The sequence below is a fragment of the Sturnira hondurensis genome, unplaced genomic scaffold (genome assembly GCF_014824575.4).
Source record: "Sturnira hondurensis isolate 20B ecotype Veracruz unplaced genomic scaffold, ASM1482457v3 Scaffold0007797, whole genome shotgun sequence".
NCBI classification, from domain to species: Eukaryota; Metazoa; Chordata; class Mammalia; order Chiroptera; family Phyllostomidae; genus Sturnira; species Sturnira hondurensis.
The window spans coordinates 2379825-2395747 of NW_028080428.1; the positions used below are offsets into that span (position 1 = coordinate 2379825).

Below are 15923 nucleotides of genomic sequence, written 5' to 3' on the forward strand. Positions count from 1 at the left end.
GTCACACACAGAAAGCCAGTGGCTTTGCCCTTCCCATGGGTCCATTGAGAAACACCAACTTGCCTGGGGAAAGAGGCTGAGTCAATAGCCAGGCCGTCTCGCATGGTGAGGACTCGCTGCCACCGCGGCCGATTGCCTCCCTGTGGGAGTTTACGAATGTGGGACACAAATATGCTCCCACTCTGTGCATTTTCAGGAGCCTTCCGCAGACCTCTGTCGTGAGCCAACAAACACATCACCGAGGTCCCAGCTGTGCTCTTTCCAAGTCTCTGCAAGTGGCCAGCCCCTCGGACATTGCTCGTGAGCTCATGTCGATCTGCACCACAGGCCTTTCCTTCCACACCAGGAGGATAACCCGAGTACTGCCCCATGCTCCTCCCGCTGGGGGGATGTCCGTTCCTTTCAGCACCAACTTCCAGGGCACCCTCCGAACGGGGCTGGCCCCGGCTTACTGTGCAGAGCCTTCCGCAAGTCATGCTCCCTCTTCCCCTTGAAGCTGTTGAGTGTCCACTAAGGGAGAGGAGGTGCGGCTGTGGAAACAAGCGCCATGGGACTCAGCAGCGCCTGCTGGGCCGGTTCGCTTGGCTGGATCTGCTTGGCCCCGGTGTCGTACACCCCACTCCAGTTCCCAGTGGGATGCAACTGTGCCAGCCCAATTTCACCATTCTGTGGCTCAGAGAACACCCGGTTTATCAAGAACGTTTGGTTCCCGTAATCACTTGGTGTTCCATAAACCAGGCAGTCAGCCTTTTCCAAGGTCCAGTGACAAGCCAGAAACTGCTTTTCAGAATGTCGAGTTGTTGGCAGAGGCCAGCATGGCTAAAACTCCAAGAGTCGTAACTCTGATACTCCTATAGGGACTTGCCAGAGGTTCCACATGCCGTCTTTGGCTGACACCTAAGTCAGCCACGTGGACATACCAGGCACGATGCCCAAGTGGTAGGGTAGCTTGTATTATAGCCTTTCGAAGAGCCTATTTTAGATCCAGACTAACACTGCCGTATTTATCATTTACCCCATACATGAATCAAAACACCTTGTCTGCAAGTGATGTGTGTTGGCTCCAAAACCCAGAAGACTTACCGTGTATCTCTTTCTTTCTGGTGTATGGTGTAGGGGACGGTGACATGACTCTCCCACTGGAGGATATCTGACATTCCCCAGACCTCTGATGCCCTAGAAACTTTCCTGCGATGGCAGGCCCTTGAACTTCCACAGGGTTCATCTCCGACTCTCTGGCACACCCATATCTATAGCACCAGAGGTGCTTGATGTTTCCTCTCAGAGTCCAGTTGGCAGAATGGCATCAATTGAACGTATCAGCATAGGGTTCTCTGTGTTGTCAAAACTCCTGTGGTCCCTCCGGACCTTGCAGTTTGCAGGAGAATGGAAAAACCTGTTCTATGTAAATGCAAACTGAGTGCAACTTACCGTACTCAGGGGACTGGAAGAGAAAGCACTTGCTAGTTCAGTAGCCACACCCTGGTTGCTGGGGTTGGTATTGATTTTCCCCAGTGAAGATATCACATCTAGACTTGTAGCTGTGATTGGCATCGCTGTGTCATTGAGTTTCCTTTTTCGTCTGTAAAAAAAAGGTGAGTTATAAGGAGATGTATTTAGAATCACTACCATTGCATCTCTCACCTCCTCGGTGGTGGCACTAATCTCTGATATTCTCCCAGCGCTGTGCTCTCACTTTGGGTTTATAACTTGGCAGGGGCAGAAGGAACATTCCAGGGGTTTCCCCTTGGCCCCCTTTTTTGCAGGGTCAGGGAACCGGCGGGGGATTCTGCCAGCTGCTGAGGACTAATCTCGCAGTACATTCTGAGATGGGGGAATAACCACAGCCCACATCCAAGGGCCTCAGGACTGTGGCCTTGGGTCTCTTAAGACCTCTGGTACTAATTGGTCTCCACAGGTATAATATTCAAATGAACATCTGTGGCTGTGGTGAATTTGTCATTTTAGCAGAGCTGGAACTATGCTTCCCAAAATTCTCTCCCTTGCAGTCCTGACTTAGCAGGGGCCACGAGTGACATTTTGTGCAAGATTTAGAGAGTAGGAGTGAAAGAGGAGTTGTATCCCTTTTCCACTGGGAAGGTTGGCACAGGGCCACCAGAAGCAGTCACAGCTCATTCGCAATGACCTTCCTTGCTGGCTCACCTTGCTGGCAGCAGCTGGGTCCACAGCTCCTCCAGCTTTCACCAGATCCTCCAACTTCTGTCACTCTCGTCCCAGGTGTACGTTTAGCTCCCAGACAGTGGGCCAGCCTCTCCTGTAGGTCCCGTGCATCATCAAAGTTGGAGGCTGAGATGCAGCAACATGTGTTCCTGGCTTCTGGTCCATGCCGTGGGTTCTAGCTCATCCTCACAGATGCCAGTGTGTTGCTTCCCCCGCCGCACATTGGTCCAAGCTGCCTGCCAGCTGCTTCTGGCTCCAGCACCAGCTAAAGAGACAGTGGTCCTATATAACCAACCCCAATACATCTTTACCGTGTATAATGGCTCCCGATAACTTGGCTTCTCTGATCAAACCCTGGCTGATATAGTAACTTTAAAAGACACACAAACTGCCTGTGTTCTTCCTTAGGAGAGCCTTAGAACTCCATCCCTGCCTCATGGCTTTGTGCACAAAGGCAAACGAACCGACGTCTCTGGCAGACTCCTTGCGTTAGCCAAGTGCGCATGCCAGGTTTTGTTTCGCCTCCGAGCAGGGCTGCATGACCCCTGAGTCAGGAGCAGCACCATGGCTCGGGGAAAGAGGGGAAAACAGAGTGAGTATATAAATAGCTCCAGTTCTGCCCCCACCTTCTATCCAGAATGCCCCTTGAAATGTGACCGCAATATCTGTGTCCCTGTTCCTCAAACACGGACTGGCCTTGTGATTCGCTTTGGCCAATCAAAGGTGGCAGAAGTGCTGAAGTGAGAACTTGCCCGTTTCCCCTACTCTCTTGGACCCACACTTGGCCAATGAGAAAAAGCCCAGGCTCATCTGCTGAAGATCAGAGAGACCAGATTTTTCCGTGTTCCTTCCACCACATGAGGCTATAGAGAGAAGTTGACTATCTGCACCCTGGAAGGGGACCCGCCCAGAACCTGGCCATGCTGGTACCCTGGCCTCAAACTTCTAGCTCCAGAAACTGTGAGAATAAATGTTATTTAAACAGACAAACAGAAAACATAAGAGAGACCACGTGGAGCACAGCTGAGTCACTGTGGCTGAGGCCGTCTCAGACCAGCCAGCCCCCAGCCCCCAGCCCCCCTGACAGCTGGTCCATGAGTGAGCTCAGCAGAATGAGAGAAGTCAAGCTCAGCCCAGGTCAGTGGAGCCACAGAGATGAACCAGAATCTAGGGAGAAATCGTTTTTTAAAGCCATTATATTTGGGGGTGGTTTGTCACGCAGCACATAGCTAACTGATACAGGCAGCATGGGAAAAGGGACACTTGAATTGGGTTTTGAGGAACAGGTTCGAGCTCTCCAGGTAGAGAAGAAAAAAGCATTGTGGGCGCAGAATGGAGGTTTGAATGGGCGCAGCGCCTTCAGGGAACAATATGCTGGCAAGTGTTTAATACCCATTTCTCATGTAATTCTGGTGTGAGTGTTGGCTGATGTTTTAATTTTTGTTAATGGGTAATAAACTTTTCTCATGAAGGGGTAAGTAGTAAACACTTTAGGCTTTGGGGGCTGCACACTCTCCATTGCAGCTACTCAACCCCACTGTTGTAGTGCAAAATGCCACAGGACGATAAGTAAATGAGTGGGTGTGGCTGTGTTCTGATAAATCTTTGTTTACAAAAAGAGGTGGTGGCCCTGGCTGGTGTGGCTCAGTGGATTGAGCGCTGGCCTGTGAACCAAAGGGTTGCTGGTTCGATTCCCACTCAGGGCACCTGTCTGGGTTGTGGGCCAGGCCCCCAGTAGTGGGCGCATGAGAGGCAACCATACATTGATGTTTCTCTCCCTCTCTTTCTCTTTCCTTTCTCTTTCTCTCCCCTCTTTCCTCTTTCCCTCTCTAAAAATAAATGAAATCTTTAAAAAAAAAAAAGGTCAAGGATCACTCTGCCTACAGAGAGGAGACTCTGCATTTGCTGTGGGGAGCCTGAGGCAGGCAGGTGGGTGGGGAGGCCGTTGATGTAACGGTGGAGTAACCCCGAAGGCCCACAAAGACAAAGGTGTGGTGGGGAGGGAGGGGGAGATGCCAGTTACTCAGGAGTCAGACGTACAGGACATGGTGACAGGTAGGTGGCGCTGTGGACAGGGTGAGGGAAACGTTAAAGAGACCAAGGACTAGAGCCTGAGTGTCTGCTTGAATGGGGTGCCAGCCCCGGAAACTGAGAGCACTGGAGGAGCTGGTTTGGGCAGAAGCCGAGACGTTTGGTTTTGAACATTGTGTGTCTGATGAGCCTGGGGACACCCATCCGGAAGTCAAAGAGACAGAGACAAAGCCAGGACAGAGGGCCAGGGTCTTGCCTCTTGTGGCTCCAGCTTCTGGGAGTGTCCTCACTCCTGTCTCTGGCCTGGCTCTAGGTCCCCACCTCTGGAAGCCATATCCCCTCTCTGGGACTCAGTCTCCGCATTTGCATGGGGTATTAGGCTCTGACTCCCATGCCCTGCTGCATGTTGTGAAAATCCATGAGATTGGGGTGGGGGTGGAGGAGGCTGTTCCTGTCCTGTCCTTTGCCCACCAGAGCGTGCCAGGGACTCTTGGGGCGGAGAGGCGCGGCTGGCTGGGGTCCTCAGATTCCTGCAGTCCTGCTGGTTCACAGGAGCTAATCTCAGGTTTATGAGGCTGAGGAAGGGGCTGCCACGCTCACCTCCCCCCATCCCCTCCCCTCCCCTCAGGTGCTCCTGCCCTCTAGGACCCTTTCCACTCCACCAGCACCTCCTGGGAAGCTGCCCAATGGAGGCGGCAGACAGCCAGCTTCCTCTCTCTGTGCCCCTGCCTTCTTTACCTCTGCCCCTTCCTCCCACTCAAGCACGCCCCCAGGGGTGGGGGGTGCTCATCTCAGAGGCCTCTTTGAGAATGAGCCTGTAGGGGTTGCTGGGTGTGTGTGAGGGGGGTGGGTTGGGGGGCATGGGACGGACGATGACAACGTGTTCCTGTGGTGGAAGTGGGCTTGGGAGCCCGAGCACTATGCTTTCTGTCCCAAGATCAGCTTCTTCCAGCTGGTGAGCCTGGGCACTTCACCTTTTTTGTATCTCAGTTTCCCCTTCTGTGAAAGAGGCACAAGAATAATACCCATCTCACCAGGGCATTGCAAGCATGCAGTAAATTAAAATACATAAAGCACGGAGAAAAGCGCCAAGCACATAGCGAGTGCTCAGTAAACCTCAGCTAGCGTGCCTCGTCTCCTGAGCCTGCCTCCTCTCAGCGGCATTCCCACTTCCCCGGAGGCCTTTCTCCTGCCCCCTGCCACAGTGACTTCCCCTCCTGTGCAACAGAGGTCTCTCAGGTGCTGCTGTGTCAGGAGTGGGCTACAGATGGGCTGTAGTGGTGACGCCCTCCCCTGTGGGGGCAGCCTGGCTTCCCCTGCTGGTCACCGCCGGCCATTCCATTTACTGCAGTGTCCCATGCGGAACAGTCTGAACTTCGACGCAGGGCCATCAAGGCCTTTCGTAACCTGGCGTCGGTGCCTGTCTGGAGCACCCTCCCTCGTCCCTGTTCTCCACTGGGCACCCCCCTCCTGCAGGGAGCCTGTCCAGATGGCTCAGGCTGACGCGCTCGTCCTTCTCTTTGTTCCCACACTCTGCTCGTCCTTACATAACCGTCAACGTCAAGGCCCCCACTTGTCTGTGCGGTGCCTTTGGGCAAACCGGGAACACGTACCCTACCTCAAAATGCCTTCTTCTGCCTGTTGGGAGACTCTTGGAATTGATGTACCAACCTGTTAACATCTACCACGTGAAGGGCATTGGGCCTGGGGCAGCCCTGACAACATTAGTGCCTTGGGGACAGTTCCACGTGCCACGCACTGTGCTAGGTGCCTTATGCCAAGTACTGTTCATTCCCCAGGGGGAAATAATCACTCTGAAGGCGAGCAACGTGAGGCTCGAAGGCTGAGACCAAGGCCATGTGAGCAGTGGGTGGCAGAGCGAGGAGTCTGAACCCCAAAGCCACTGAGGTGATCACCTCCATCCTAGTTGTCATCTTGGTCGCTACTTACTCGTCTGCCGAGACGTCAGTGGGAGCTCCTTCAGGCACGGGCCACGTCTCACCCACCGCCAAAGCCCTGGAAACGTGTTGAGCCCACACAGAGTGAGTGGCATCACGTGTTGTGGATGGAAGGGGCCTCTTTGCAGGGGCCCCAGGGGCTGTTCCCCTACGTGGTGGCTGAAGCTGGAGATGTTTGGACCAAGGTGGCCCAGAGATCCCTGCTCAGCCACCGAAGGCTAACCTTGAACACAGTGCCTACTCAGGGTCTGTCCTTGCTACCACGTCAGAGAGATCATCTCCCAGGGACTGTTGGTTCTAGTGAGTCCCTGAATCCAGATTTTTCTGAGTCAGAGTTGGGCTCTCTGCTGAAGCGGAGCAGGTTTGTGAAGCGGAGCCCACCTGCCTGAGGGTTAGGGAGGCAGGAGAGGCCTATCAGGGCAAATCTGAAAGCTGAGTTTCCCAGGAGGATCCAGAGCAAGGGGAAGGATGTTCCTGGCAAACACATGACCGGAGGCTAGGGCTGGAGACAGAGAGACGGGGGGATGGGGGCGTGGGGTGGGGGTGGCAGGCAGACAGACACCTTCTTGGCCTGGGGCCCCAGCATGCTTGTCTTTGGGTAGATGACTTGGAGTTGAGTACAATATTTTACTGTTGTTTAATGCTGGAAGCCTGATTGTATGTTTGCCTGTCTGTAGTCACTGCCTTACTTGCCTTTCCAGAGCTCTACTGCTGAAGAGTGGGGGGCTGTCAAAACAGCCCCCTTTCAAGCCCAGGGTGTGTCGTACAACCTGGCAACCAGCTATCTCCGTGGGAAATGAAGAGCAGCTGCTCGACCAGCCTCGGTGTCTCCACTCGCCGTCCTTTTCGGGGAGGGCCTGGGGTCAGCCTAGCCTGGGACATGTGAACCTCTTTATTCAAATGGCCCTGTGACAGCTCCCAGGAGCACAGAGTCCAAAGCTATACTTTCTGGAATCAGATCCTAGCGGCCACTTTCTGGCCCTGTGACCTCTCCAAGTTTCAGTTCCCTCACCCATAAAAGGGCACCTATCTCCTAGGGTGAGGTATATACACCCCTTACACAAGCACCCGGCACACAGCAGACCGCGCCAGCTATGCGCACCTATCTGGATATGTCAGTGTAGCTGTACATTGTGAAGAAGAAAAGAAAGTGACAGAGAAAGTCCTGATTCTCTGCTGGTCTTGAGAGAGTTTTGCCCCGCCAGAGGGCGTTAGGGGCAGGGGATGCCCTGTTTGGGGTCCGGATTGTCTTCTCCGTGCAGGAAGAAGGCCAGGGGTGGGGTTGGTGATGCAGAAAGGGAGGTGCAATTCAGAGCCCCCCCCCCAGCCCTGCCCAACGAGCTGCCCTTCTGCTCTAACCTCCCCCAGTCCTTCCTCTGTTTCCTTCGGCCCCGCCCCCCCCGCCCCCGTGCGAGCTCCATGAGGAGAAAGGCCCCAGCTGCCCTGTTCGCCTGTGTCCCGGGTCACAGAGATGGTGCTCGAAAAAATGTTGCTGAATGGAATGACAATAATGTAGATTCTCTCAAAGGGAATGAGTGGGGCTGAGGTGGCTCAGTCCATCAAGGGTGAGCTTCTGCGAAGAGCAGTGGAGGGTCCCCCCCTTTACGGTGCCCACAGCCATTCTTGGGCACCTGGCTCATCCTCAAATGTGGGGCATCTGGCTTCCAACAAATGACACACAACCTGCACATTTTAAGGATATTTTATTTTTAAAAAACCCAGACAAAAAGCCCAACCCAAGAACTCTTGGTTCTGGAAGTCTGGGAGCAGCTTAGGTCTGTGGCCAGGGTGGAACCTGGAAGACAGATGGTGTGGGGGCTTCTGGCCCCTGTGAAGAAGAGCAAGAGCCCCAGGAGACCGGCAGGCAGAGCCCCTCTCTGCGGCCTGCGCTCATTCACTGGGAAAAGACCCAGAAAAAGGCAGAATGGACAGTTCTGGATAGGCCCGAGACTGCCTGTAAAAGTCACCAGCCAGTTAGGAAGCAGGCCAGGATGGCCTGGGCCTCCATGGGGCCTATCAGCATCCTTCCGGATGGCCGGGTTCAGCCCATCTCAGGGAGGTGGGCTCAGATAGGAAGATGCACCCCCAAGTAGGGCGTGAGGCTTAAGCCTTTTGGAAATTGGGGCCCAAATGAGGCAGAACCTGGAGGCAGCCCCAGGCCAGACTCCAGGAGTTCAGTGGCCTTGGGGGATGCGGGGCAGTGCCCGGATGGGCCGAGGTGGTGGGGGATTGTCCAGGACTGGTTCAGGCCGGGCTCGCACACCAACCCGGCGCTTCTGCTTGCGCAGCAGGTAGTTGGAGTACTGTACCTCAGGCATGGCCAGCTTGAGGCAGGCCTCAGTGGCCGGGCCGGCAACACCGCCGGGCAGGTCGTAGCCCATGATGTCCACCTTGCGGCTGGGCTGCCAGGGCTGCAGCTGCTTGGTGCGGATCTGTGCGGCGGGACGCAGCATGGGCTCCTCGCCGAAGCAGCGCCGCAGCAGGCGCTCCCGGGCCTCACGCAGCTCCCGCGCCTCGCGCTCCACGCAGGCACGGCCAGCATGCGCCACACGGCGCCAGAACGTGGCGTTGAAGTGGTCGTAGAGGCCGGCGTCGAGCCCGTTCCAGGCGCGCGCGGCCCGCGCCAGGGAAGCGGGGATGCTAGCCAGGCGCGAGCTGGCTGCTCGCGCGTTGAGCTTGGCATAGAGGACGTCCTCCAGGTCCCACGCCAGGAGACGTCGCAGCAGCACGAGCGACTCGTCGAAGTACTCAGCGATCATGACCAGCGAGAAGACCTCCTCCACCTGGCGGATGAGGCCCGCCAAGTAGGCGGCGTCCTCACGCGGGCTGCGCTCATTGTCGCCGCCCAGGTCGTAGGCCAGCGTGTTGTGTGCGAACATGGCGAAGTGCTCGCCCGCGCGGTAGTAGGTCTCGGGCTCTCGCAAGAAGGCCTCGAGCGACGCGTTGGGCACGCGCCGGAAGGCAGGGCAGTACTGGTTGTAGTAACTGAAGAGCGACTCGAACATGGCAGCCGGCTCGCGCAGGATGGTGACGTAGACGGTGCCTGGTGGCATGAGGCGCTCGAGCTCTGCCCGGTCAAAGCGCAGGTGGCTGGCCAGTACGTGCGGCGGACGCGTGGCCGGGTGCACGAAGTGCGCCGAGAAGTTTCGCGGATAGCAGAACTGGTGCTCGCAGGTCGGGTGCGGCAGGGCCACCGTTAGGTTATGGCGCTCCGCGAAGCGAAAGAGGATGTTCTGCACTGTAGTGCCCGCAGTCTTATGTGTCTTCAGGAAGGCCACAGTCATGTGCTTGGGGCGTGGTGGCGAGTCCCGCAGAGGTGGGCAACTCAGAGGGAACAGCTTGGGATACCTGCAGGATCCAGGGAAGGGTGCGGGAGGAGGGTGTGAGAGGTGTGTGGCTTGACTTCTGCCCCTCCCCAAGGACTGTGGAGTGGGCCACAGAGCAGCTTATTTTGGGCTTTACCCACAGAGCAGTAGAGGGGTATGGAAGGCGGCCTCTAAGATGACCCACGTGATCCCTGCTGGCCTCCTGGTATTCATGCTCTTGTGTATTTCCTTCCCCTTGAGTATGGGCGGGACTTATTGATGCCTCTAAGGAATAGAATAGGGCAGAAATGATGGATGTCACTTGTGAGATTACATTACAAAAGACTATGGCTTTTATCTTGGTGTCTTTCTCTAAGAAAACTCATGCAGAAGGGGCAGCAAGCCGCCATCCTGTGAGCAGTCCTGTGGGGAGGTACCACGTGGCAACAATCCCCCAGGAACTGGGCTTGAAGAACTCAAGCCTGCAAACCACCACATGGGTGAGCTTGGAAGGGGGGCCCTTCCAGTCAGACCTTCAGATGATCCTGCAGCCCCATAACAGCCCTTGAGCCAGAGGCACCTGGCTAAGCCCCACCCGGATTCCTGATCCACAGAAGTGAGGTAATAAAGGTTTGATATGCACAGCTGCTAAGTTTTGAGGCCGTTCGGTTACACAGAAATAGGTAATTAATACAGGGCCAGTGGCTCTTGGAGACCCTTGAGGAATTCCGCTCTGTGGATATAGAGAGTGAAGACAGGCAGGAAAAAACTCATTTACAGAAGTCTGGCAACTCGGATAAAATAACCAGATGCTCTTGCTCTCTGTTTTGTTTTTCTTTTGAAGATTTTATTTATTTATTTTTAGAGAGGGAGGAAGAAAGGGAGAGAAGAACATTAATGTGTGGTTGCCTCTTGAGCGCCACCCACTGGGGACCTGGGCCACAACCAAGGCACGTGCCCTGACTGGGGAATCCAACCCACAACCTTTTGGTTTGCAGGTGGGAGCTCAGTCCACTAAGCCACACCGGCCAGGGCTCTGTTTTCTTTTTCATGTTTACTTTGTCCCCAGTTCCTCACCTTGTGGAGGTGTGGCTTGGGCTTTGAGGCAACCCATTTGTCACATGATTCTGTTAAGACCTCTGGATCTCGATTCATTCAGCCAAAGTATTTTTTTTAACATCTCCTATGTGCCAGGCACTGTTCCAGAAATATGATAGTATAAAAAACAGATAACAATGCTAGTCTTCAGGAAGCTTTCATTTCTGTGTCCTTGACCCTGAAACAGGGTGTTTGGGATTACAGGTGAGCTGTGAGCTCTCTTCAGACTTTGAGTTGCTCTCCAGTTTCTTCCCTACCACCCTAAGCATAATGTCAGGAAGACGACTCTAAGCAGCTTTGCGAATACCCTGGAGATTTCCTGGCTGTGGCTGATTTGGGCTCATGATCAAGTCTACACAGACATTAAAGACCAGCCAATCCTCTGGCAAGGGGGATGGGCCCACTGACACCACTGTCCTGAGCAGACCACATAGGAAATGGGGAAGTGGCAGCTCCGGGGGGGTGGTGTGTGCAGGGATTTGTATGTGAGCCAGGAGTAGTGTTGGGACTCCTGTTAGTCGTCACATGGTGTCCTGTGTCAGGGTGACAAGCTGGGTCACGCATACCATCATTTCTATTTCACAGATGAGGAAACTGGGGCTCCGAGAAGTGAGGGGACTTGCCTGGCACGACAGAAGCAGCGAGGACTCTGTGGTCCTCTGTGGAGGCACCCCGTGATGGGTGCAGAGGTCTTGGGCTACATTAGAGTCCCAGCGTAGTCACTGACTAACTCTGACTTTGAGCAAGTCACTCAGCCCTTTGCATGAAGATTACTCCCTGACCTGGGAGGCTGTGTGGGTATAAAGATGGACAGAAAACACTTCCAGGAGAGAGGGAAGGAACAAAGCCCCGGAGAGTCTGTCTTCTCCGCAGGTGCGCGGAATCGGGAGGAGTGCTCTCAGTTCTGGTGCTGACCAGGCAGTTGGCCACAGGAGACTCGTGTCTTCCTGGGCCCCACCCCCTCCCAAGGCCCAGACCCCCTTACCAGCTGAGTTGTGTCCCCTGGTGGATGAGGAGGCTCAAGGTGCTGCACCCTAGCACCAGCAGCAGGATTTTCCTGCGGCTCATCATCTTTGTGGCCTGCTGCAGGCGCTGGAGGATGGTAGGCATGATGGGGTACCCACCCCTGGGCTGGCCAGGGTCTCGCTATCCAGGACACCCTTCGCAGGCAGTCATGGGGGCTCCTGAGGCTCTGGTAGTAGGGCCAGTGTTCCTGAGAGGCCTGGCAGGAGAAGGAGGCAAACAGGTTTGTAGTGGGCAGAGGAGATGGGCCCCGAGCCCCAGTGGACTGCTGCAAAGGAGAGCTCCCAAGAGTGGGGTGAGCAGAGAGGCCAGGGAAGATCAGATTCCTACCTCCCTCCACCAAGACCCTATCTCCACATTGCTCCAGATAACTTAGTCTTGGGTGGAATTACAGACTCTGGGGTGTGGCCAGCCCTGCAGGCTACAGCCACTGCCTCCCTTGGGCCCGTCTCCGCTTCTCTGCCTGCCCCTAGTCAGTCTCTGTCTCGTTGTCGTTTGTATCTGTCTCCCTAGTAGACTTGCCTTAGCACCAAGGCTCGGCTCAGAGCACAGAAGCCTCGCCTCAAGGCTTCCCCTGCTCTAGGGCTCCTTACCTGATGGCCACAGCCAGGGGTTGGTCCTGACGCCCCAGAAACTGAGCTCCTCAGAAACTGACCGAACCTTCACCTTCTCAAGTCCCTGACAGAGGGAAGGGTCAATACCACAGGCCACTATGTGTACTGTACTATTATCCACTCAATCATGCTCAGTCACCTAATCCCTAACGGGTATTCCACTTTATGGAGACTGAGGCTCTAACAGATGACGCCCGTCTGGGCCACACAGCAGAACCTGGAGTCAGACCCGCTCTTTCTGGCTGCAGAGTCCAGGCCCTGAGACGGGGTGCTGCTCCCACAGAGAACCGATTTTCGCAGCCCGCCCGGACTCCCGCATGCCTCTGAGCCCTCCCAGCTGGGCTCCTGCTCTGAGGGCCCAAGACCAATAAATCCGTGAGGGAAAGGAAGGCAGGACTTGAAATCCTGGAACCTTGTCTGGATTCTACCCCGACACCTGAAACCCTGGCCACCCCATCAGCTCTCTCTGCGGTGAGGCAGGCTGGCCGAGGCAGTGATGGCAGCCTGGGAGGCACTCGGCGGCGTGGGGGATGCAGAGGGGCTCCTGCTGGTTGTCCTGCTGAGAATCTCTCGGAGAAGGTGGGCCCACATCCCCAGGGAGTGGCGGTATGAGAGGCCGAAGAGCCTGCTTCCCGGCCACTCACCTGTCCCCACACATGAATGCCTTGGCTGGAGGGCAGCGCAGCCCTTGGCAGCTCCAGTGGAAAGTCAGCTTCAGCAGCAATGCCTGTCCCCTGGCTATAGGTGGGTCTCTGCCCCAGGGGCCTCAGCCTCCAGGCTCTGGTTCAGCTTCTGCCTCACATACACTTCTCTCCAAGGGGAGGGAGGCTGGAACCCTACAGGCACGTGCAGGTGTGGAACTAGGGCACCTGGGCCCCAGGGGGGTGAGGTGATGTGAAAGCTCTCTGACCAGCACCTCCCCTGGCAGCCCTGGCCTTGGCTTCCAGTCCTTTCCCTTCCCCCCCACCCCAATTAATCCTGGATTTAAACCGGTCTGGGGGAAAGATGTCCTGGTCAGGCCTCTCCCCTCTCTCTGAGCCCCATCACCTTGTTTCCGCCACCAGCCAGCAGACAGACTTAATCCATCTGGAGCCGAGGAGGGTGAAGGGCCCAACCACAGGGGACAACCAAGGGCAGAGCAGAGAAAGTCCAAGTCCCCCTCACCCCGGGTCCTTTCCAGGAGAGTGGGGGCAGGGGAGGGCCAGCTCCACCCGGGTGGGCAGCCTGCAGGAGGAAGGCAGAGCTCATGGCCCGCCAGGACGCAGACATTCCTCCCGTTGTCACTGAGCCTGCCTAGAGGACTTGGTGACCACACACAGTTTCCCAAAGAGGAACAGTGGGGAGCCAGTCTCTTCCCATCTTTGCCGAACTCACCAAAACCACCCTATTTTTCAGAGGCTTCTGGGTCAGCTGAAGACATCGAGCCTTGAGGAGACCACAGTGGAATTTCCTCGGGGGAGATGCTTCAACCAGGCCCCGCAAAGAGGGACAGTGGTCTGCCCAGTGGCCCTCTCCATCTCATGACCCTTTGCCCCAGGGAGCCAGCCAGGCAGAGCCCAATGTGAGGGTCACTTGGAACAGGGCATCATCACAAGAGTTCTCCAGGCACTAGTGTCTGCTTGGCTACCGTCAACGATGGGATGCTCATCGCCTTCAGATACAGCCCGGTCCATTTCTCAGCAGCCCTGGCTATTTGCAAGTTCTTTCTGGGATAGCTGGGATCTTCAGCTTGTCCCCTTCCACCTTCCACTCCGTGCGGTGGCTCGCACTGCCCTCCTGGACCTCATGGACCCTCTTTCTCCACCACAGACCTTCAGGTGTTTGAAAGCAGTAACCCTGTCTCCTCTGGGTGGGCACTGGGCCAGGGTAAACATTTCAGGTCCCGCAGAGGGTGCTGCGTGGACATTGGAGGCAGCCTCCCTTCCCTGGGCAAGTTCACTGCCTTGTGCCTGTTCTGGAGATGGAGTCAGGGCCCTGGCACCCAGGAGGGGCTGAGTTTCCCTCTCTAGTCTCCAGGCTGGGGTCGGGTGGGTCTGCTGGGGCCAGGCCCTGCTGGCTCCTGCCCCTCATATACTTCAAACTATTTCCCGGCTCCCCCCATGCCTTCTCCACGGGGAGCCTGTCCCTCAGCCATCCCAGACAGGTCAGTGTGCCCAGCCTCATCAGAGTATCAGTGCTAATTTTAGTCAGAACACTCCACCTCTGGCTGCTGCCCGCTTTTTGCAAATTGCTTTTCTTTCTCCAGGGAACCAAAGAAGAAAAGATAGCTAACCAGAGTGCTGCAGACTGGCCTGGACGCCCACCCACCCTCCAATGAGCCCTTTTCTCTCTCAGCTCCAAACTCTAGGGCTGGTATTGGTGCATTTAGAGGAGGAGGGCGCCTTGTCCTGGACCACCCAGCCCTGATGACCTGACTGACTCTTGGCTGACCTGGAGACTCCACCCTCACTTGAGGATGGTACAGCCCAGGGAACGGGGACACTTCCCCTGGCACTAGAAAGGAAGGGGCCAGAGGCTGAGAAGGCTGCGAATTGGTGTCCCAGGAGATCAAGTGTCTTTCCCCCTCCCTCCTTTCCTCCCCCATCCCAGCCTGCACCAGGTCCCTCTAGCCCCCTTTCCCTGTCATCCATCCCCACGTCATCCCTACCTGCAAATTCCCTTCCTCTCTTCTCTCCATCACTACCTACCTCTCCCCACCCCAATTCCCTCAGTTTCATCACGACCTTCCCCAGGGATCTGTCACTGGGATCTGCTCACTATAGGGGATAGGCCAGATTCGCTCCCTCACCCAGTCCTCTGTCACTCCTCAGGGGTCCGTGAGTCCCCCTCCTCAAGCTCTCCAGTCACTGGGTCCCCAGGGCACTCTCCCGCCCACCCATCGTTCTCATCCCGGTCCAGTCCACCCTGCCCCCCAGCCCCAGGTTTACTACCGCAGTACTCACGCGCGAGGGCTCTGCCTCCGACCTGTGTGGCAGGGGGGTCGCTGCTACCTCCCAACCCTTCTCCTGAAATCCGCGGCGGGTCCGAGGGTGCTGTGGCCCTGCGCACCAAGTACCCGTTGCTCGCCTCTCCGAGCCTGAATGGGATCAGGTGGCAGCGTCTGCTGGGCTTCGCTGCTCTCGACTCTGCCCGCTGCCCGCCCCCCATCGCACGCTGGAGGCGGGGCGGGGGCGGGGGCCAGCAGCAGCGCAGGGGAGAGGGAGGGGAAGGGGAGGGGGCAGCCCTGGCGAGCGGGCTGCTGAACAGTCAGTCTCCGGGCGGCATCTTTGGATGCGGGCATCTTCCCCTGGCGATCTTGCTGAGTCCGGACGTCAGTGTGGCCAGCTCCTTGTCCTCACTTTACAGAAGGGAAACTGAGCCCCAGAAGGTGTCTGGGTATGACAGCATTGCTGGACATCCCTGGATCCCACTGGTCATCCTTGGACTGGTGGGCCCTGGGGGAGTTAGAGACACAAGTACATTTATTTATAAGCATGCAATGCTCCCTGTCTCCTTCTCTTCCACTTCCAGCCCTGGGTCGTCTCATTTGCCCTCACACCCGTGGGTACCCGTTCCCCTCCAGCCCAAGGGAGCCCCTTGTTGTTGACCCACTCCCACTCTTCACAAGGACCCCAGAACCACTTACTCCTGACCAGAGCCTTTGTGGGCCCAGGACTCCTTGCCCAGGGGCTTCACCTGGGCCTGGCTGCTTCCACTGTTGAGACTGCAGCGAT

The 15923-nt window shown here is 56.4% G+C and overlaps 1 protein-coding gene across 3 annotated transcripts; it reads right to left on the minus strand.

Moving 5' to 3' along the window:
* Positions 1–7856: 7856 nt before the first annotated feature.
* Positions 7857–15637, minus strand: GAL3ST3 (galactose-3-O-sulfotransferase 3). Of its 3 annotated transcripts, none has more exons than XM_037053257.1 (3): positions 15153–15637; positions 11559–11795; positions 7857–9518 (listed from the first exon to the last, which is right to left on the minus strand). In XM_037053257.1, exons 2-3 carry the CDS (start codon positions 11681–11683, stop codon positions 8345–8347), a joined length of 1299 nt encoding a protein of 432 aa, XP_036909152.1. In that variant the 5' UTR covers positions 11684–11795; positions 15153–15637; the 3' UTR covers positions 7857–8344. The 3 variants fall into 3 exon arrangements, with proteins under 3 accessions (XP_036909152.1, XP_036909153.1, XP_036909154.1); XM_037053258.1 differs by lacking the exon at positions 15153–15637 and adding an exon at positions 12855–13020; XM_037053259.1 differs by lacking the exon at positions 15153–15637 and adding an exon at positions 9637–9760 and having other exon boundaries at positions 11559–11620.
* Positions 15638–15923: the final 286 nt, after the last annotated feature.

What these genes read in the sequence shown, in the direction of transcription:
- GAL3ST3 (XM_037053257.1), bottom strand. Translation starts at nt 11,683, where the DNA reads ATGCCTACCATCCTCCAGCGCCTGCAGCAGGCCACAAAGATGATGAGC. An exon ending in CAGGGGACACAACTCAGCTG is followed by an intron (nt 9,519 to 11,558) that starts GTAAGGGGGTCT and finishes TGGATCCTGCAG; the next exon opens with GTATCCCAAGCTGTTCCCTC.